The 19,991-nt window shown below is 43.7% G+C and overlaps 1 protein-coding gene and 1 long non-coding RNA gene across 4 annotated transcripts; one reads left to right on the top strand and one right to left on the bottom strand.

The window, feature by feature from the left end:
- Positions 1 to 1,511: 1,511 nt before the first annotated feature.
- On the bottom strand, positions 1,512 to 5,847 carry LAMTOR5 (late endosomal/lysosomal adaptor, MAPK and MTOR activator 5). The gene is made up of 4 exons (XM_007106488.4): positions 5,721 to 5,847; positions 4,801 to 4,862; positions 2,777 to 2,894; positions 1,512 to 1,845 (listed from the first exon to the last, which is right to left on the bottom strand). Exons 1-4 carry the CDS (start codon positions 5,753 to 5,755, stop codon positions 1,785 to 1,787), a joined length of 276 nt encoding a protein of 91 aa, XP_007106550.1. The 5' UTR covers positions 5,756 to 5,847; the 3' UTR covers positions 1,512 to 1,784.
- Positions 5,848 to 5,886: 39 nt separating this feature from the next.
- On the top strand, positions 5,887 to 19,491 carry LOC114486207 (uncharacterized). 3 transcript variants are annotated; one of them, XR_003679544.1, is made up of 4 exons: positions 5,887 to 6,260; positions 11,711 to 12,051; positions 18,400 to 18,736; positions 19,369 to 19,491. It is a non-coding gene; the product is annotated as an uncharacterized lncRNA (long non-coding RNA). The 3 variants fall into 3 exon arrangements; XR_003679545.1 differs by having other exon boundaries at positions 5,890 to 6,260; positions 18,437 to 18,736; XR_003679543.1 differs by having other exon boundaries at positions 5,892 to 6,260; positions 18,432 to 18,736.
- The last annotated feature ends 500 nt before the right edge of the window (positions 19,492 to 19,991 follow it).

Below are 19,991 nucleotides of genomic sequence, written 5' to 3'. Positions count from 1 at the left end.
TAGGTCCTTGATATTTTTGGATAAATTATTCTGGAGATTTCTTTGTATACTGTCAAATATTAAATTGCTAGAGAGCAATACGAGCTGCATTCAAATTCAACAAAATGAAGTCTTTTGGATCTTCTTATGCATCATTCTGTTGAGAATGATAAAGGCTGAAGAGAAGATAATGTCCTATACTTTCAAACTGGTAGATTTTCTTCTGGCCAAACATACCTACTTCTGTAGTAGTCTGGCTGTTAAAAGTAAGGCTCTGACTTGGAGGCTTGGGTCCCAATGGTGACTCTGCTAATTCCTTAGCCTTAGTTACACAAATGCAAAATGGGACAAATTAGAGTACCTACCATACAGGGGTTTTTTTTGACAACTATTTATGAAACTTTTATGCTTCCCTGTAATATCAGAAGTTTGTCAAGTTTACAAAAAAAAAAAATCCCTACTGCCATCTTCATTACAACACATTGAATTCAGGAAAAATTCTTTGCAGATTTGATATCCTTTTGTTACATTGTATTCAATATTTTGTATTTATTTAGTTCTGCTCAATTTTTAATCCTTAAGAGTTTAAACTTTTTCTCCATACAGGTTTTTTTTCATCCTTTATTAATTCCTAAATGCATTATTGTTTTTGTTGCTATTGCAAATGTTTTTTTATTTTCTATTTTGAGGTATAGAAGAATCTTTTTCACTTTTGTATGTTGATCTTCATCTTGTAATTCTGCTGAAATTTTTATTAGTTCAGGTGGTGTTTTTATTAGTTCATGTTTTTTAATTAAAACTTTTATTGTGATAAAATACATACAATATAAAATTTACTATCTTAACCATTTTTTTATCTTAACCATTTTTAAGTGTACAGTTTAGCGGTATTAAATACATTCATATTATTCTTGCCACCATCACCACCATCCATCTCTAGAATTCTTTTCATCTTGTAAAACTGAAACTCTGTACCCATTAAACAGTAGCTCCCCATTTTTTCCCCTCACCCTAGCAACCACCATTCTACTATCTCTATGAATTTGACTGCTCTAGGTACCTCATATAGGTGGAATCATACAGGATTTGTCTTTTTGTGACTGGCTTATTTTACTTAGCATAATGTCCTCTAGAGTCCTCCATGCTGTAGCATATGTCAAAATCTCTTTTTTAACACTGAATAATATTCCATGGTATGTATATACATTTTGTTTATCCATTCACCCATCGACAGACATTTGAGTTGCTTCCACCTCTTTGCTATTGAGAACCCATATAGGGTTGTTAACGAGAACTGAATGTGTTCCTGGCATATAGTAAGTACTTACGATATCTACTATTATGTTTTTATTATGGGGTAGGAGTATGCTTGACTTGTTTTATATATCCATGGATGTTTCTGTGAGAATCTATGTATTTCAGGAGCTTCCGAAACAGAATGGTTTGGAGCAGTTACCTTTTTAAGAAAAATTACAATTTGATAATTGAAAAAATAAACATTTGATAAGAGTTTAAAGAATTCAGAAAAGAGCCAAGCTTTCCTCCAACCAGTTTTATTAAACATAACAAAATTCTGTATACAAAGTGACCTAAACTTGCTTCAAAACATACTTCCCTTAACTAGTATTTTGATAAGTCAATCCACAGAGTGTCAAAAAGCAGCTTACTCTAAAATTAATAGAAGAGTGCCCAATGCACATTACATGAATGGCCTAATTACTGGAACTCTAATAGCTCTATAAGATAATTAACATAAGGTACGATTGAGTCCCCATGACAAGCTGCTGGAGAACTGATACAAGATGTCAAGAGGCCATTTTGTGCACTGCCACTGTGATGCCATCGTGTTTCTGGATCATAATGTTCCTGAAAGGCAAAGTGGAAGATATTCAGTGAAGTGTTGCAAGTGGGAGTCAATGTAAGATTAAAGATGCTGTTTGGTTTAGGACACAACTAAAAAATTAATACTTAGTTTTCTATGTATGAAAGCAATATCTTAAACACAATAAAACATTTGGGAAATACAGAAAAGTATAAAATACAAAAATGAAATTAATTCTATAATCCTATCACTCAAAGACAACCACTATTAATATTTTCCTTTTTTAATCTGCATGTATACCATATATACATTTTTTCTCACTACAGAACTGTGATCATAATGTGGATAGTTTATTTATTTAAAATTTTTATTTATTTATTTTTGGCTGTGTCAGGTCTTAGTTGCAGCACAGTGGGATCTTTCATTGTAGCACGAAGGTTCTTCATTGCGGCACACGGGCTCTCTGGTTGTGGCACGTGGGCTCAGTAGTTGCAGCGTGCAGGCTTAGTTGCTCCGTGGCATGTGGGATCTTAGTTTCCTGACCAGGGATCTAACCCTCGTCCCCTGCATTGGAAGGCGGATTCTTAACCACTGGACCACCAGGGAAGTCCCTGTGCATAGTTCTGCTTTTTTCATTTACTATTATTCGGAGGACCCTCACTTGGAATGTCTTTGGTATTTCTGTTACTACAGACATTGTTTCTGTTCTTTGTTTAGTCTTCCTCTGTTATTTATTGCTTCTTTTATTGATAGTTCATGATGACTCTTACTCTTCATTTAAATGTCTTTGTGGTGTGAAAGCACATTAGCTTTAGAGATCAATCCATCTGCTCCTGTGGTCCAAAGGGTGGGGAACCTTCCTCCAAGTACTTTGAGAAATCACTGATGAACACCCGGCAAGCCCCAGTCAAGTTTCCCAGGGATTGATTTTTCTGAATGAAAAGGAAAGGAAGGGATCTGCTGCCATCTACTCACCCATTATCTGATTCTAGACACACCACAGGAATATCAGTGGGGTCTGAGGTTAGCTTAGCTGCTTGCTGGGCTAAAACAGATATCACCCCAGCATGCTCATCTGACAGGGTTCCGCGGCCTGGAAGACAGAGATGATATCACGCTGCCTGACTGTCCAAAAATGAGTATAGAGGTATAGTAGAACTGAATTGAATGATTCACAAAAAGAAGGTTCAGCTCATGGTCTCTTAGGTTAGGTACTGACATAAAATGATTCTGCCCTGACACTCAGTGGTTACATCAGTGAGAAAGCCAATAACAGCTTTTAAGTCAGTAAAAGGCCATTAACACTCAATTTTCCAAGTCATTCCCATAACCATCTCTAAACACCTTCTCAAGCATATAAGGAAGCTGTAATTCAAGTCAATCTGAAAGCAAACTGAAACAAAGAAATTCAGAGGTGAGACTGACAAAAACCAGTAAGGGCAAGACACTTGTTGAAACTAATTAATTCCTCATGGAAAATCTGATTTCTGTTTACTGAGATCAACCTCAAAGGATATAAAGATCTTTATTCAAGAGTTTGGCTGTAAGATCACCTTAATAGCATGTATAAATATTCTGTGAGCAATTATTTCCACTAGAATAAACTGGTTTTTCAAATAGCAACAGAATTGGCTTTTTACTAATGTTTGTTTTAGCTTGTAGATAATAACTAAATCTGGGATGTCAGGTACAAAATGTAATTACTAAGTTTACAATATCTTTCTGTATATAAAGGCAACACAAGCCCATCTGCCTGACACTAACTCAGGTAATAGACATGCCAAAACGGCAGAGTTGATGGATTTACTGTTGTTACATAAAACATTAACTGGACACACTTTGCAGTCTTTTGGGCCTTGAAGTTTTCTTGAAGGAATACATTTAGTTTTACATTTCTGCACTTGAATTTCAGCCTTTCCTTTGTGAGCCTGGCAAGTGCCTCAAAAAAAATCTGCCTTTTTTCTTACAACTAAACTGATTTGTGTGTAAAACCTGAGTTACAGACTACTTCCTTCAATTACCCTCCCAGCAAAAATTCAGAGCTTTAAAAAGTCCTGCAGTACACAGGAGTAAGGAGCAAGGTGTCCTGGGTTTACTAGCTCTGACATTACTTAGCTGAAGGCTTCCATTGTTTACCTTTCTGGATTTATTTTCTCATCAGTAATTGTTACCATTTATTGAGCATTATGTCTGGGTTCTGTGCTGAGTGTTTTACATATATAATTTTATAGTATTCTGATTAAGAGGCTTCAGAGCCAGACTCAAATCCTAGCTCAACCACTTACTAGCTGTATGACCTTGGGCAAGTTAGTCAACCTCTGTGCCTCCATTTCTTTATCTGCCTAACAGGGTTGTCATGAGGATTAAATGACTTAGTATACACAAAGCACTTAGAACAGTGCCTGGCACATAGTAAGAGCTCAGTGAATGCAATTCCATAATAATTATTAAGCAACAACTCAGTAAAGAAACTGAGGCTCAGAAAGTTTCTTTTTGGTTCAAGTTGACACCACTAGTAAATGGAAGAGCAAGGGGTTGAAGCTAGGTGTGTCCAACCCTGCAGCCCCCGTTTTTACTACCTACTTACTTAAGTGAAGTTGGACTAAAAAGTACCACCTCCCATCTAGCAGGGTTATTGTGAAAATTAGAGATAATGTATACAAAGCTTCACAGTCCCGCCATATGGCATAAATTCAATAAATGGTAACTGCTGTCATTATCTGAAGTCCTTTCTAGACCCAATTTAAAATGATTCAAATACTACTTTAGTAGAAACGACTCTGTAGTGCTAGAACTGCAAGGAACATTTATAAACACCAATTGAGAAGTTTCAATTTCCTAATTTTGTTATTTGGGGATGATCTATCTCTACGCTTGCAAAAGTCCCCAGAAAGTGGCAGGATAACAGGAAATAAAAACTAGAGAATAATAGCACACTAGGCTCCCAGTCAACACCAAATGCTGTGCAATCCACCAAAGGGTTGATGTGAGATACTTACAGCCCAAATTGAGTCCTTGTGAATCTGTGCACAGGACTCCAACAATGGATGGATTCTTCATTCTAATTCCAGGAACGCAGGAAGAAGAAAGCAAATGATGTGGGAAAATGAATTTAAATAATTATAACACAAATATGCTTTCTCTGTACCAGGCATTGTTGTAGTACTTTAAATCAGTGTTAAATCTTTTTTCACTATCGCCCACCCCTGCCCCAAGAAAAATTAAATTACAATTAACTGATTTAAATTAAATAGTTAAACCAGTTTCTCTCTCATGAGAAAAAAGGCCGTGCCAGGTACTGTTGAGCTCTGGAGGGCCACAAACATTGCAATAGTTGGGATTTTGTTGCCTTCGTTAAAAATGCATATTTTAACATACTAACTCACTTGAAACAACTGTTGAAAAACTCTTAAGTAACACGGGCTGCTTCCTGGAGGGGTAGTGGGAAGCTGAGGGGCACTGATGCGAGGGAGGTGTTTCCCTGTACGCCTTCTTGTATTTTTCCAACTTTGGATTTTACGCAGATATTCGAAAAATTTAACGGATGCCTTTCAGCAAGTAACTGGTTACACCCGTAAGGAAATACCCGTGTGTGTTTATGTTTATAAGGCAGGGCTCTGCAGAAGTGGTACTTCCTTCCCCCAAACGAACCCGGTTCCTAAAACTCCCGAAGAACGACCCTGTCCAGACAGATAATTTCAGCACGAGTCGGGTTGGGGCTCGGGCCGCGGAGACCCGCTCGGGAAGGAGTGTGCGGAGCCCTGGCGGGATTTAATTCCGGGTCATTTCGCACCCACACCGGAGGCCTCGGGACAGGGCGTCCCCAAGACGCCCGGCCGGCGCTCGCAGCTCGCGCCCTCTGTCCCGTTCAAATCCCCCAGCCGCGACCCCAGGACAGGCCGACGAGAATACTACTCACGTGTCCTCCAAGTGCTGCTCTAAAGTTGCTTCCATCCCGCCGCGAGTCGCCTCCTTCTTCGCCGCTGGTCTCGGGTGCCCCTCGGTCGTTCACATGACGCGAGCGGGCCGTGGGCAGGAACGGTGCCTCCAAAGGGACAAACTTCACGGCGCAGCCTTCGCGTTGTGTCCAGGATGACATCTTTACGCGCCCGGCGCCGCGAGCCAGGCGGACATTCTGCTGCCTGTGCAACAGGCGAGGGGACGGCGCGGAATGCCGCCGCGGGAGGGAGGTCTGCAGTCGTCCCTCAGAGCCGGCCTGCTGGCCTTTCCCTTTGTCTCCTGCATACAGACCTTTGGATTCCAATTCCACCGACTCCAAGAAGTCGGGCCAGACCCTGTTGAAGTTTTACAATAACCCGGACGGTCCGACGGGGTCTCATCCAGGCGGTGGGGCAGAGAGAGACAAGAGAGACACAGGACCCCGGTGAAGGGTCCCCAGGCTTGTAGGGGAAAAGACTGGACACAGGGACTAGAGGACGAGATGGAACAATGCTAATAGGTATGGGGAGAGTGTCGGGATTTTAACGAAAACGTTGGCTCTTCCCCTTTGGCGAGGGCTTGGGAAAGAACATGTCACTTGTGATAAAGACTAGGTAGGACTACTTAAAAATAATCTTTAAAAAAGTTACTTATAAAAGCAGTTTTAAAAATAAGGAAAGAAAGCCCACCCATAGCCTCTGTCCAGAGATGACTATTAATCCCTTGGAGAATATTCTTTCAGCCAATTGTCTTTGCAGATGTATGCTTTTAATGTTGTTTCTTTTTTAAGCAAAATTGACACACATACTGGACATACAATTCTGTAGCTGACCCTTTTCACAGAATTTAGCATAAATGTCTTTTCATGTCAGTAAGTATTCATTTACACAACCTCTCTAACACTTAGAAAATAGTCCATATTATAACTGTTATTTAATTGATTTAACCAACCCATATCAATGTGCAGTTAGGTTGCTTATAGTTTTATTGTTATTTTGGGTTCTTTGGCTATTACAAATGCTGGATGAATATCCTTATAGCCAAATATTTGTGCAGTTTAAAATTTTCCTTATGAGTTACTAGAATGGAATTATTGGGTCAAAGGATACTGACATTTTTAAGGCTTTTAAAATACACTTACAAATTGCCCCGCAGAAAGGTGGTAACAATTTACACTCAGATTGGTAGCATTTTGATGAAAATGGGAGTATGTCCAGAGGTCACCCATCCCCCATAAGCCAATACCCACTCCCTGTGCTTAAGTCCTCCTAACATCACTCCTGGATCTACCTTTTCTCCAACCCTCTCACCTCCAGCTTTTACTCACAGCCCACCTTCTGTTCTGGGGCCCAGCTTCAAGGCTTCTCTCGACTTGAATTCACAGTCCCTCTTCATTCCCTAGCTGTGATGGTGAGGAACTTGCAGCTGCCTTAAAATTCCAGTCTTGAATATTGTAATTCAGGAGTTTTAGACTCCTGCCCTAGAGAAATGATTTATATTAACCTCGGGGTCACATAATATGGGACATTTAAATTTTAGAAAAAGCTGTTTAAAACTACCCTTAAAAGATAGCATCAGAAAATGTGAGGAGCTGTCCTGCTTGCTGCTGAAGTCCTGCCCCAGGCAGCTCGGCACCACAGTACCGCCCCCTTGTGGTCCCAATGTGGTGTAAGCTTTGCTGGACTGGCGCATCTCAGCTCTGGCTTTCTAACCCTCAGGGCGGCGACGCCCAATAGCAATGGAATATGAACCACAGCTGTAATTTTAAATGGCCTGGTAGCCACGCTAAAAAAAGTAAAACAGGTGAAATTAATTTTAATAATATATTTTATTTATCCAAATACTATGTCCAAAATATTATCATTTCAACATGTAATCAATTTTAAAAATACAGAGATGTTTTGCATTCCCCTGCCGCCCCCACCCGGACTAAGTCTTCAAAATCTGGTGTATATTTTACACTGACAGCATGTTTCAATTCAGACTAGCCACATTTCAAATGCTCAATAGCTATGTGTGTGATGGGTGGCTACCATTGGTTAATGCAGCTCTAGAATATCTCTGATTATCTCAAAGCCAGATCAGTGATTATAGGATTCCCGGAAAAGCTGGTGATCACTTTTTACGCTGCTAAGGAAGGCCTCCGAAGGGAAAATGAGCACGTAGGAAGAGGATGACCGCTGGCTCAAACATCCTTGTTGCTCCGGAGGTGGGAAGGCAGGCTATTCCACACCACCCCCTCTTTCTGTGTCCTCTTGCTGTTTTGTCCCTGCAGAAGGAGCGGTGGCTTATATAAGCTGGGGACGTGCTGTGGGCTGGAGTGATGGTTAGTTGGACAAGGTGTCTGACCCCTAATTGTTTTCTACTTCAGCTTGTGGAGTATTTGATGATTCTTTATTCTCAGTTTTGAGTACTGATAACCATTTTGAGTGTGACAGGAGAAGTCCCAGGACACCCATATCAGAGTACTTGCCTCATTGCTTTGTAATTTTTTATATGTTTACTTTTCAAGACAGAAAGGGTGTTTTCTCCATTTCTGCATCCTGAGTGCTGCGGAGCACAATAGGACTCCAGTAATATTTACTGAAGAATCTTGATGGGTTTTTTGAGAAAAAGACTCTGTGTTATGTAAAGAAGCTTTAAGTCCTCAACTTTAACCACCTTTATCCTCTTCTCCCTCCCTCCTCCATAAACAAGCTCTTGGAAAATGGAAATCCCAGGAGGGTGCTGCAGAGATTGCCCATGCCCACATGTCCTGACTGGGAAGGGGGAGATGAGAAGCTGGGTGGTGTGAACCAGACCTTGTAGGTCATCTCACCGCTGTTGGCCTGAGACCCTAAGCGCTCTTCTTTGACCTGTCAGGAGCAGAATCCTCAGGGCAGGGGCGGTCCCTTTAAAAAGTGACACTCTAGTAGAGGGTGTAGCCCTTCCCTGGGTGCAGAGGGCCCTGCTGCGCCAGGGCCAGCCCCCTTGGTCACTCTTTCAAGTGCTTAGGGTCGGTTGCAGGCCTGCAGTGGAATGAGCCTGAAGCTGGGCTGGGAACGAGCCCTCACATGCCACCAGGGGGCACCAAGGCCATGGAAAACTCTGCTCAGGCTGGAGGATCCTAAGTGAGTTACAGGGACCCAGAGCCTCCTGAGCTGGTACAGCTTGCTGAGGACAGCACAAGGCTAGCTTGGTGGCCTCGGAGTCAGGCGATGTAGAATTGGATCCTGGCTAAGCCACTGCCTACCCATGTGACCCCCAAGCCTCAGGGGCTCATCTGTGACATGGTAACACTATTACCTGCCTCATCAGGTTGTGGGGAGGATGATATGAGATTTTTCATGTAAGAGGGCCGGTGCATTGTGGGAGTCAATCAATAAGGTTTGCTTAATCTCAGTAAGAAGACCCATTTGTCTCCTCAAGTTGCTTACAGTCTAGGCGAGGACACACATTAGCAAATAACTAACAGTTCAAAGAAGATATGAGCCGAATGACCACTACAGACCTCAAGCAATCTAGTTTTCATGTGGGTGTGAGGTCGCAGGCCTGCATTTAAATGAGATGATGAAATATTTTTTATTATACTTTTCTAGGGTGTGTAAAATTAATAGTGAGAAAAAAAATCACCTGAAATCCTAGCCCTAACCCTAATGACATGTATGTGAAAAGCTAAATGGAATGGGATGGGATTTGGAAGGTGGAGATGGGGAAAGGCATGTCACAAGGTTCACAGGAGTCCTGCCAGCTAAAGCCTCTCACTCCACATGAGCTACTGGAGAGGACACTGGGGTGCAGACCCCTGTCTTCCGATCGTGGACACTGCCTGAGAGCTGAGTCCTAGATCCAAAGCCTAACTCCTGATAGTAATAAGAGCAGTAATACCCTTAGCAGTTCGTACACATGGAGTGACAGCTGCGTGCCAGGCATTTCACAGGTCTTATTAGTCCTGAGAACGTTTTTGAAGTAGCTATTGTCACTGTCCTCACTTAAGAGTTAAAAAAACTGGGCTTCCCTGGTGGCACAGTGGTTGAGAGTCCGCCTGTCGATGCAGGGGACACGGGATCGTGCTCCGGTCCGGGAAGATCCCACATGCCGCAGAGCGGCTGGGCCCGTGAGCCATGGCCGCTGAGCCTGCGCGTCCGGAGCCTGTGCTCTGCAACGGGAGAGGCCACAACAGTGAGAGGCCCGCGTACCGCAAAAAAAAAAAAAAAAGTTAAAAAAATTTCCTGAGGCTCAGAAGATCAATCCTTGCTCAGGATCAGCCTGCTTGTGAGTGGTGGAGCCTCACCATTAACCTGCCCCCTGTGCTGCCTCAACTTCTCTTACTTCATCAGCAACACAATCCCGGTGACGTGAGAGGGTTCTGGAGGCCCAGTCCAGCTCTCTTATTCTCTAGAGAAGAAATCTGAGGCTCAGAGAGGGGAAGTGGCTAATTTAGAACTTGAACATGGAATTCTTAACCCTCCATGCAGTGTCCTAACTACATTGTGTTGCTACAGGTTGTCTTAGAGCTTTAGTTAAACCAATTTTAGAGACACTCATGTTGAATTGTGTCTCCCCAGAATTCATATGTTGAAGTCCTAGCCCCCACTACTTCAGAATGTCACCTTATTTGGAAACAGGGTCTTTACAGAGGTAATCAAGTTAAAATGAGGTCATTAGGGTGGGCCCTAATTCGAAATGACTGGTGTCCTTATAAAAGGAAATTTGGACACAGACATTCATAGAGGGAAGACAATGTGAAAAGACAGAGGGAGAAGACAGCCATCTCCAAGCCAAAGAGAGAGGCCTGGAGCAGATCCCTCCCTCACAGCCCTCAGAAGGACACCTTGACTTTGAACATCTAGACTCCAGAACTGTGAGGCAATAACTTTCTGTTGTTTAAGCCATTCAGTTTGTGGTACTGTGTTATGACAGCCCTGGGAAACCAATATACTCATATATCCATAAAGTCTACAAGTCAATGTCTGTGATCACAGGCGTTTGGCAGCCCTTAATTATAGAGAAACTGGTTGGGAGGCTCACCCTCTCAGAGGCAAAAGGATAGAGCAGATAATCATTCCAGCTTGCTCCCAGCCTTGATACTTGGCTAACTAAGATGTTTTTCTTGCATTGTCCAACAGTGGTGGCATGACCCATTTGACTGTGGCCTTCTAGAGCCTGTTTTATATCTCCCTGAGCCTGGCCTATAAAAGGTGCTCAATAAACGTGTGCAGAGGGAATAGTGGGAAAATAGGCTTCTGGTCACTGTGGTCCAAGCCTCTCCAAGCGATGGGTTGGGCAGGGGAGTAGGGTACAGGCTATCAGTGGAGGGAAGTTGAAATTGAGCACTGCCTCCTAAAGTTTATAGCTAAGCCCCAATTTTGGAAGACACAAGCAAAACATATTTTAGATGACTCAGGGTGCGCCAAGGACATTTCAGTTTAGGAAGCTATTTTCCTGCTGCTTTATTAATTTTGCTCCTGAGGATAGATGAGATGTAGACTTCCATATCCAAGTCTTCATTAGATGCCCAGTTAATGCAGCCATGACAAATGGGAATGAAACCCTTATGAATAAAAAAAAGACCAGCTCAGTATTAAAAAATTGTAGACTAGAGAAAAGGAAATTTAGAGGAGCTGATAAAATACCCTATCCTTAATTAGACTGTCTGCATCACACATCAGATCAGCCTTAATGCCAAGATTTATTGGCCCTTGGGATTGTGTAAATGAAATAAGTGTTTGAAAATGAATGGGAAAGAAATTACCTGTATTAAAATGTATTTGCAGTGCCGACCTGCACACTGATGCTTTTAGTTAAACGCAGGCTTTCAGCTTCTTTGGCTACCCCTCACTGTCTACCCGGCATGGACTCCCTTAGCCCCTGGGGAGTTTCAGAAAACATGCTTGTGGGGTAACAATGTGTTCCCTTGTCAGTCATCTCTGCCACTGTCCCGGAAAAATCCTTCTTGGGCAGTGAAATATCTTTGTGTCTTTATTTCAGCATCTACAAACTTAGTGAAGTGTTACTGGTCCTTACTTCAGAGCAGAGGATGTCGTGAAGACAAGATGACCCACCTAGTTCTGCACATCCTGCCATGAAGAGTAGAGGAATCTCTTGGAATCTGAATTTAGCTTCAGGAGCTTACCTATTGTTACAACACTGAATTACCCTCTTGTAAGACCTTGGACAAGTCCTCTAATGCCTTGATAGCTCAGATTTTTTTCAATTCTCCCTGAAGATAAGAATAGTATCCACCTCATAGCGGTGGTGTGGGAACTCCATGAGACGATGCATGTGAAGCCCCTCACACAGTCTCTGGGGCCACGGCAGACAGCGAACAGGTGAGAGCTGCTATTGTTGCCAGGACCTCAGGAAATGATAGCTGAGGCAAAGTTGAACTAGACTGTCATTCAGGGCTCTTAGTTGCAAGCAACAGAAGCTGACTTTGGCTTATAGAGTAGGAAAGGACATTTTTAAATGACACTGGGTAGCTCACAGTTACCCAATTGTTGGGAGGGCTGGAGAGCTCAGTCTAAGCTTCCAGTGACAAAGTTCCGAGCCCACCATGCCACCCCTGCCACTGGTCTTGTGGCAGCCCACAACAGCTTGCGGCACCAAGGCCATTACTGTGGCAGGAACCTAACCCTATACCCGCTATGCCCCCGAAGGCAGACCCCTCTGCTGCTGCCCTTGCCAGCAAAGTGGAATTTTCCCAGAGCCTCTGAATTGAAGTCTTGTGTGGGTAAGTTTAAGTGATGCAGCCTGGATCACATCCCTGGCTTTAGTTGCAAAAGAGGCTGAAGAGGAAATGTCTGCTTTCTATATCTGTTCTGCAAGTGCCTGAGCAAAGCAAAGGCATTCACCTGGGGCCGGGCAGCAAGAGAGAATTTCAAGTGTCTTCTACAGGGAGGGGGCTTCCTTCTTTGCGTGAGGGAGAGCTCTTAGGTGAGGCACCCACAGCTCCTTCCATACCTCAGAGAGCAACTTTACAGGGCAAAGTTCCACGCCCTGGCAAGGGGAGGGGAGAGCTATCTGCCCTTTCTTCTGCTTGAGTATAAGAATATGGAATTTGAGAGGTTGGTCCTTTTGCTTTGTGCTTCTAGAGATAAGGACCATAAAATGCATCTCAGGGTATGTATGTCCGCCAGCTTCATGCTGTGTCCTCACTGTAGATCTGTAGTTTCATTTTTAAAAATCGATTTCTCACTCCTAGTTTGCCAAATTCCATGTGGGTAGTAGTAATAAATCAGGCAGAGCTTCCTCACTCAAGGAGTTTATGTTCTATACAGTAAATAAGCTAGAGATCATGGAAAGAAAAAAAAAAACAACAAGTTTTATTTTGGGTAAGAGAAACTGTTCGAACCAATGATCATTACCAACAACAACCTGAGTGTCTGGCCCAGCCCCGAGTCTGGGGCCACATTGTAAGGAAAGGACTCAGTGGGGCAGGCAGAGCTGCTTCTGGGAGGGAGAAGACGCACGAACGAGTGAGCGAGAGAGAGAAGGATGAAAAGAGAAACACCAAACCCTCAAGGTCAAGGGCTTTCAGAACTTGAGTGTGTTGTCTTTGCCCTCCACAGTCCCTAGGAAAGCATCTAACACACAGAAAGTGTCCAGCAATTGTTCTGTTAGGCGGGGAATCCCTTTGAAAATCTCAGGAAAGTGACCCTCTCCAACCCTTCATCTGTCCATTATTCTAGCTCCCAAGGAACCAGTAGAAAGCAGGGGGCAGGGGCGCAATCACAGTGTCAAAAGCAGTGAAGGCAGTGGACAGTCTTCCTAACTTACCTGACTGAAAATGGATTTCATCTCTCTAGGCCTCAGTTTTAATATCTGTAAACTTGGTCGGTTTCTCACTCAAGAACATTGCATTTACTCTTGTACTTAAAGATAAAAAATTAACATTTACAAAGCACATCTCTTCACACACATTATCTCTTGTTAATTCCACGGTCATCCCATCAGGGATCTCCATCCTCATTTTGTGGATGAAGTAACTGAGGTCTGGAGAGGTCTATAGCTTGTCAAGGTCGTAGAACTTGAGAGTGCCCATGGCTTTGGGACTCCAGGGCTAGGACCGGCCAGTCTCCAGGATGTAGATCCCAGGTGAATCAGTCTCTCTGCAACTGTCTCCTCAACCAGTCTAGACAACACAGGACTGTGAGCCAGACCCAGAAGTGGCCAGAGGCTGCTGTCTCCCCATCTCCCCTCCCAGCAATGGGAGGACTTGTCTTGAGCCTTTAGACACCAGGAGTAAATCAATTGCCGCATTAATTCTGGGCCGTCAGCATTTCCCCCAGGAGAAAGTCAGAGTCAGGGAGACTAATGTCTCATTGATCTTTCCAATTGCCAAAGGGGAAGGGAGATGAATGTAATCCCATCTGTCAAGGTGGGGAAGGGCCCATCTGAAAGCAGGCTGGATTACTTTAAGGAGATAACAGTTTATCACTCTCTGGACAAGCAAATATGAAAGTAGGACAGCCTTCTCTATGAGTTGGTAGAAACATTGGTCAGCAAAGAGAAGGCCTGGGGAAATGAGTGGCATGATCTCTGGCCTTTGTTCCACTTGTCCTTCCCCTGGGACTTCGTGTTCTTTGTGTACACACAACCGCACAGGTGGGACAAAACCCACCCCTGACCCCCAAGAAATAGTTAACATTTGTTGAGGATTGATTATTGCCAGGTGCTGTACTAAGTGTTTTATATTTACTATCGAGCAGCTTTCTGAGGTGTTATTATGAGCACCATTTTACGGATGTGGAAACTGAGGCTCAGAGAGGTTGAGGGAGTTGCCCAAGGTTGCTGAGCTAGTGAAGGGTGAAATCAGGTGGAGGCTGGCTCACCCTGAGCCTGCCCTCAACCACTCACAGAACACACTGGTTACCCAGCCAGGAAAGTAGCCCAGCAGCCCTGCTTCGAGATAACTGAGTCTTCACTCACTCCTTCCTTGGTCAGCCCCTTAGGGAGCCCTGCTGACCCCAGTGGGTAGGTGTCTTTACCAGTGGTAGAGGCTGAGCCAAGTCTGAGGGGCTGGGATGCCTGGAGGCCTCAGTCATGGTGTCTGGACAGCTGAGGCTCTGGGAGCGGGGTAGAGGAGTGGGCAAGCCCAAGGCCATGGGTCTCAGCAGCACGCAAGGCACAGGCTCTGCTGAGGCTCCTCTGGGTTACCGCTGTGCATGGGTTCCCATGGAGGAGGGGGAGGTCAGTGACAGCCTCTCAGCAAGCCAGAAGCTGGGACATCCAGTGTCAAGCCACCATACAGGCTGCTGTGGCCGCCGAGAAACTGAGGAAATACCACGGCCATGGGCTAGGGAGCTCAGGTGGGAATGGCCTGGGGGCCACAACAATGTGATCTCAAAACCCAAGGAGGAATGTGCACACCTGAGATCCTCAGGGAACACAAGTCTCAGCGTTAAATTCAAGCGGGGCAGAAGCACCCTGCAGAGTAAAGATCCCCAAAGAGAGGGGCTTTGCCGCCAGCCATGGCTGGGGACACTCTGCCAAGGCAGAGGTCACTTGAGGGCGGCAGTTCTTATCCTCTGTGGCCGGAAGTTAAGGTTTCTAATTAATACCACTTTGGATCCAACAGAGGTGGCTGCTCTGTCCCGGGCTTGTTTGCGGTTTATCCCTGTGATTGATGCTGGTAACATTTAGAGTCTGTCAGGGAGATATTTCATGGATGCCCCATGTGGTGGGATGGAGACAGCCAGGAAATGCAATTCCCTAGTTAAGGCAGAATCAGAGATGAATCTAAAGTATGGATGGAAAGGCCTAGGCCCTTTCTAGCCTCTTGTCAGGTAGGGGAAGGGGGTGCGGTGGAGGTGGAGGCTTGAGAGGAAGGCACTGACCTGGAGCTGTAGCAGGGACCTGTCGTGAAGAGAAATGACATATGAAAGAGGCAAGAAGCTTTTTTTCCCCTAAGGCTTTCTCATGAAAAGTGTCACATCTGTGTTGGCCAATAGACTTTGCTGGCTAAGACACACAAGAAAGGAAGCAAACAGGAAGGAAAACGCTCTTCCTGCTGTTTCTGTGGTCTTTAATGTTCGCTCCAAACCGCCATGTCTATCTGCCAAAAGTCTACCCATTAATCATAAGGCTGATTTCAAAAGTGAAAAGGTGTTTGAATCCCTCGATTAGAAATGATCTTCACCCTGACACCCACAGCACTTTGTATGTTACTGTCAAAGCATAATGTTCAAACATTTAAAACACGGCTCTCATAAAATATGGAATGGGCAGGTGTCAAAGATTTAGTAATTCATGAATGAGGGAACCAATAAGATGGCAAAGCTGGTTCAAAGAGCATTTTGAGGAACTGGGTATTTATAAGCACTTAAAAGGAAATGTTCAAGTAAAATATCTAGGTTAAGAACAAAACTGGTTGCCCTCACATGTATGGTCAAATGATTTTTGGCAAGCATGCCAAGACCATTCAATGGGGAAAAGACGGTCTTTTTTAACAAATGGTGCTGGGAAAGTGGAACACCCATGTGTAAAAGAATGAAGTTGAATTCTTACCTTATACCATGTACTAAAGTTAACTCAAAGCAGATCAAAAGACCTAAATGGAAAAGCTAAAGCTATCAAACTCAGAAGAAAACATAAGGGAAAAACTTCATGACATTGGATTTGGCAATGATTTCTTGCATATGACACCAAAAGCACAGGAAGCAAAAGAAAAAAATAGATAAATTGGACTATATCAAAATTAAAAACTTTTGTGCATGGAAGCACACTATCAACAGAGTGAAAAGACAGCCCATGGAATGAGAGAAAACATTTGCAAATCATGTATCAGATAAGGGGTTAATATCCAGAATATATAAAAGAACTCCTACAACTCAGCAACAAAAAACCCAAACAACCTGATTTAAAAAATGGGCATAGGACTTGAATTGACATTTCTCCAAAGAAGATATACAAATGGCCAAAAAGCTTATGAAAAGGTGCTCAACATCACTAATCCCTGGGGAATTACAAATCAAAACCATAATGAGATGCCTTATACCCATTAGAATAAAAAAACCAAAAAGTAGCAAGTGTTGGGAAGGATCCGGAGAAATTGGAACCTTTGTGCACTGTTGGTGGGAAAGTAAAACAGGACAGCCACTGTGGAAAACAGTATGGTAGTTCCACAAAAATTTAGACGTAGAGTTATTATATGACCCATCAATTCCACTTCTGGATATATATATCCACAAGAACTGAAAGCGGAGTCTCAACAGATGTTTGAACACCCAAGTTTATACGAGTATTATTCACAATAGCCAAAAGGTGGAAGCAGCCCAAGTGTCCATGGACAGACGAATGGATGAGCAAAATGTGGTGTATATGTACAATGAAATATGATTCAGCCTTAAAAAGGGATGAAACTCTGACACATGCTACAATATGAATGAAACGTAAGGACATTATGCTAAGTGAAATAAACCAGTCTCATGGGCAAGTACTGCATGATTCCACTAATATGAGATATGTAGCGTAGTCAAATTCATAGAGACTGAAAGTAGACTTTGGTTGCCAGGTGCTGGTGGGAGGGGAGAATGGGGAATTATGTTTAATGGGTGTAGAGTGTCAGTGTTGCAGGATGAAAAGAGTCCTTGAGTTGGATGGCGGTGATGGTTGCACAATGTGAATATAGTTAATGACACAGCTGTACACTTAAAAATGGTTAAGATGGTAAAATTTTATGTTATGTGTATTTTACCCCAATTAAAAACAAAACAACTGGTTAATGTCTTACAAGGCAGTTAAAAAAATCAGTCTTTAATGTTATGCTTTCTATTGAATAGACATTATTTATATCTTTACTGGACATGATCTACAAGTTAACATGTAACTTCAGAGTCTGAGCCCTTAATTAATGGTAAATAGGCATTAAACAAAGATACCTTCCCCTGGGTGATTAAATAATCCTTGGGTGGGCTTGCGAAACAGTGACCAAATGACGTTGGAAGGACTTACTGTCCTCTTGTGGCCTTATTTCCAGGTTTTGAATTATTAGTATTATTTCTTAACATCACAGTCATGTACATCCTTGCTTTTCCCACCCGTCCCTCGAGGGTAGGGGCTCTGTCTTATTCAGCTTTGCCTTCTCACCGTGTGCTCTGGTTTGCTGAATGGAACTGAAGAAGGACCAATGGGATAGAGCCACTTGGGAGCAGAAGACCTGTGTTTAACTGTGTCTGTGACCATGACCATAGTCTCACCCATCAAATGAGGACATGGCACCTGAGTCCTGGGTGCAATGCTGGGCACTGGGGGTGCTGTCTAATCTCAGGGTTTCCTTCCAGCTCTAAAATGCTCGGATCCTAGTCTGGTCATCATCACACAAGAAAGGATGCAAACACATAAGTGAAACATATAATGAACACACACAAGAGCCTTTTTCACGTGCACATAATACACAGAAGCATTTTTTTCTAGCTTTTCTTAGAAGAGCCATCCTTGATGCCATGTGATGTCTGTGGCCCTGGCTCCTGGGTTGGGAGGTGCACAAAGATGTGCTGTTTGTAGCTTTGCTAGAGAGGGAAGAGCTACAGTTTGCTGGAGGCAGGAGCACCTCCTCCCAGCAGCTGGGGGGCCCTGGGTCAGCAGGCCTCAGAGGGACAGTACCCGACCTCCAAGGCTGCTCTTGAGAAAGGAATTATATTGTCTTATACTGCTGTTTTCAATTAATTTCTTGACAGATTCTGGCTGTTCCTCTTCTTGTTTTTCTTAGGACAGGAGGACTCCCGGTGATTTATTAAGAAGGTGAAATTATGTGCCCAGTTGGGAACTCTGGGGAGCTCTCGCTGAAATTAACTCGAGCATTTTGGAGCCAGATTTACACGGCAGAATGGACCTGGGACTGCTCCTTTTGGCAGAAGCTGCTGGGCCACTGTGGATGATCTTTCCCATGTTGCACAATGTCCCCAAAGCCCTTGGAGCCACGCTCAGCCCCATCCTGGCATCCCCTGTGTCCCTCGTGCCTCTGCCATGGAGGTCCAGCCACTTTACTTGGCTGTGGGTCTCATCAACTTTCAGGTGAATCCATCTATTCCCCCTCCCAGCCCGGCTTGGCCCCCTACTCATAAGCACTTACACAGTATTTCACAAAGAAAATGTCTGCTGGCGGTGTCCCAGACTCTTGAATGTCAGCTCACATTAGTCATGGCCACGGATGCGGCTGGAATCTTGCTGACCAGGTCCCAAAGGTCTCTGCTGGCCTGCACTCCCCATGCTTGGGTTAGAGGCAATGCAGAGGGTTTGGATGGTGAGTGTGAGCACCTCCCAGCTGCACCATTTCCTGGCATCCACCAGGCTGCCTCACGTCCACTCTAGACCCTCGGTCTCAGCAGAGGAAACCAAAAAACTCTCCCTAGCACCACAATAATCTTTTGCTGGCTGCTAAGCACCCTTGCTCTGAAAACAATAACCAACCACCATAAAAACAGTAGGTCTGCCTTCTCTGTCTAAGCATGTACTGTGTAGGTGCTTTAGGGAGAGCACCAGAGGCCAGGGAGGATAATTTGTCCACGGACACCAGCTAAGATGGGACAGAATGAGGATTATTATTAGTTCTAAATAGTTCCAATACTCATGTTCTTTTTTATTTTTCCCTTTCCCACCCTTTTATAATTATTCTAAAGTAACACTTACTTCATTTTCTATTACAGAAAGAACATGTGCACAAATAGAAAACAGAAACTGTAGAAACGGATGAAGACAAAAGAACCACCAAGACAAATAAACCAAACCCAGGGTCATTAGCAGTTCCTCCTTGCCAAGATAAAATGTGAACATTTTAGTTCCTTTCTTTTCCATCTTGTTCTTTGTGTGTGTCCATGCATTCACACACACACACACACACACACACACACACACACGTGTAAAATGGGGATTACATTGTATATTCTTTTTTGTTTCCAACTTTTTCCACTTAGCCATATAATGTTAACATTTCCCCACATCTATAAACGAGCTTCAGTCCTGAGCTCATTAACTCATCCAAGGCATGTTCTACCCAACTTTGTTTTCTTCTGTGTCCAGTCATATGCCTCCTCTCTGAGCCTTTTCCAGAAGATTGAGCTTGTTGGTACCGAGGGGCTTGCTTTGCAAGTGACACGTACTCCTTTAGTCTGTAAATCTATCGAACTGTATACAGGATGGGCCTGTTATCTTGTTCAAATCCTATGAGAGAGAGAGAGAGAGAGAGAGCCTTTCCCACAAGGACGCTCCAAGGCTGTGTGCACACCCCTCTGTCCATACTGGATTTGGAACCAGAAGAGCAAGAGCAGAG

This window comes from Physeter macrocephalus, chromosome 4 (assembly GCF_002837175.3).
Source record: "Physeter macrocephalus isolate SW-GA chromosome 4, ASM283717v5, whole genome shotgun sequence".
NCBI classification, from domain to species: domain Eukaryota; kingdom Metazoa; phylum Chordata; class Mammalia; order Artiodactyla; family Physeteridae; genus Physeter; species Physeter macrocephalus.
This window is presented reverse-complemented; position numbering and strand designations above follow the sequence as displayed.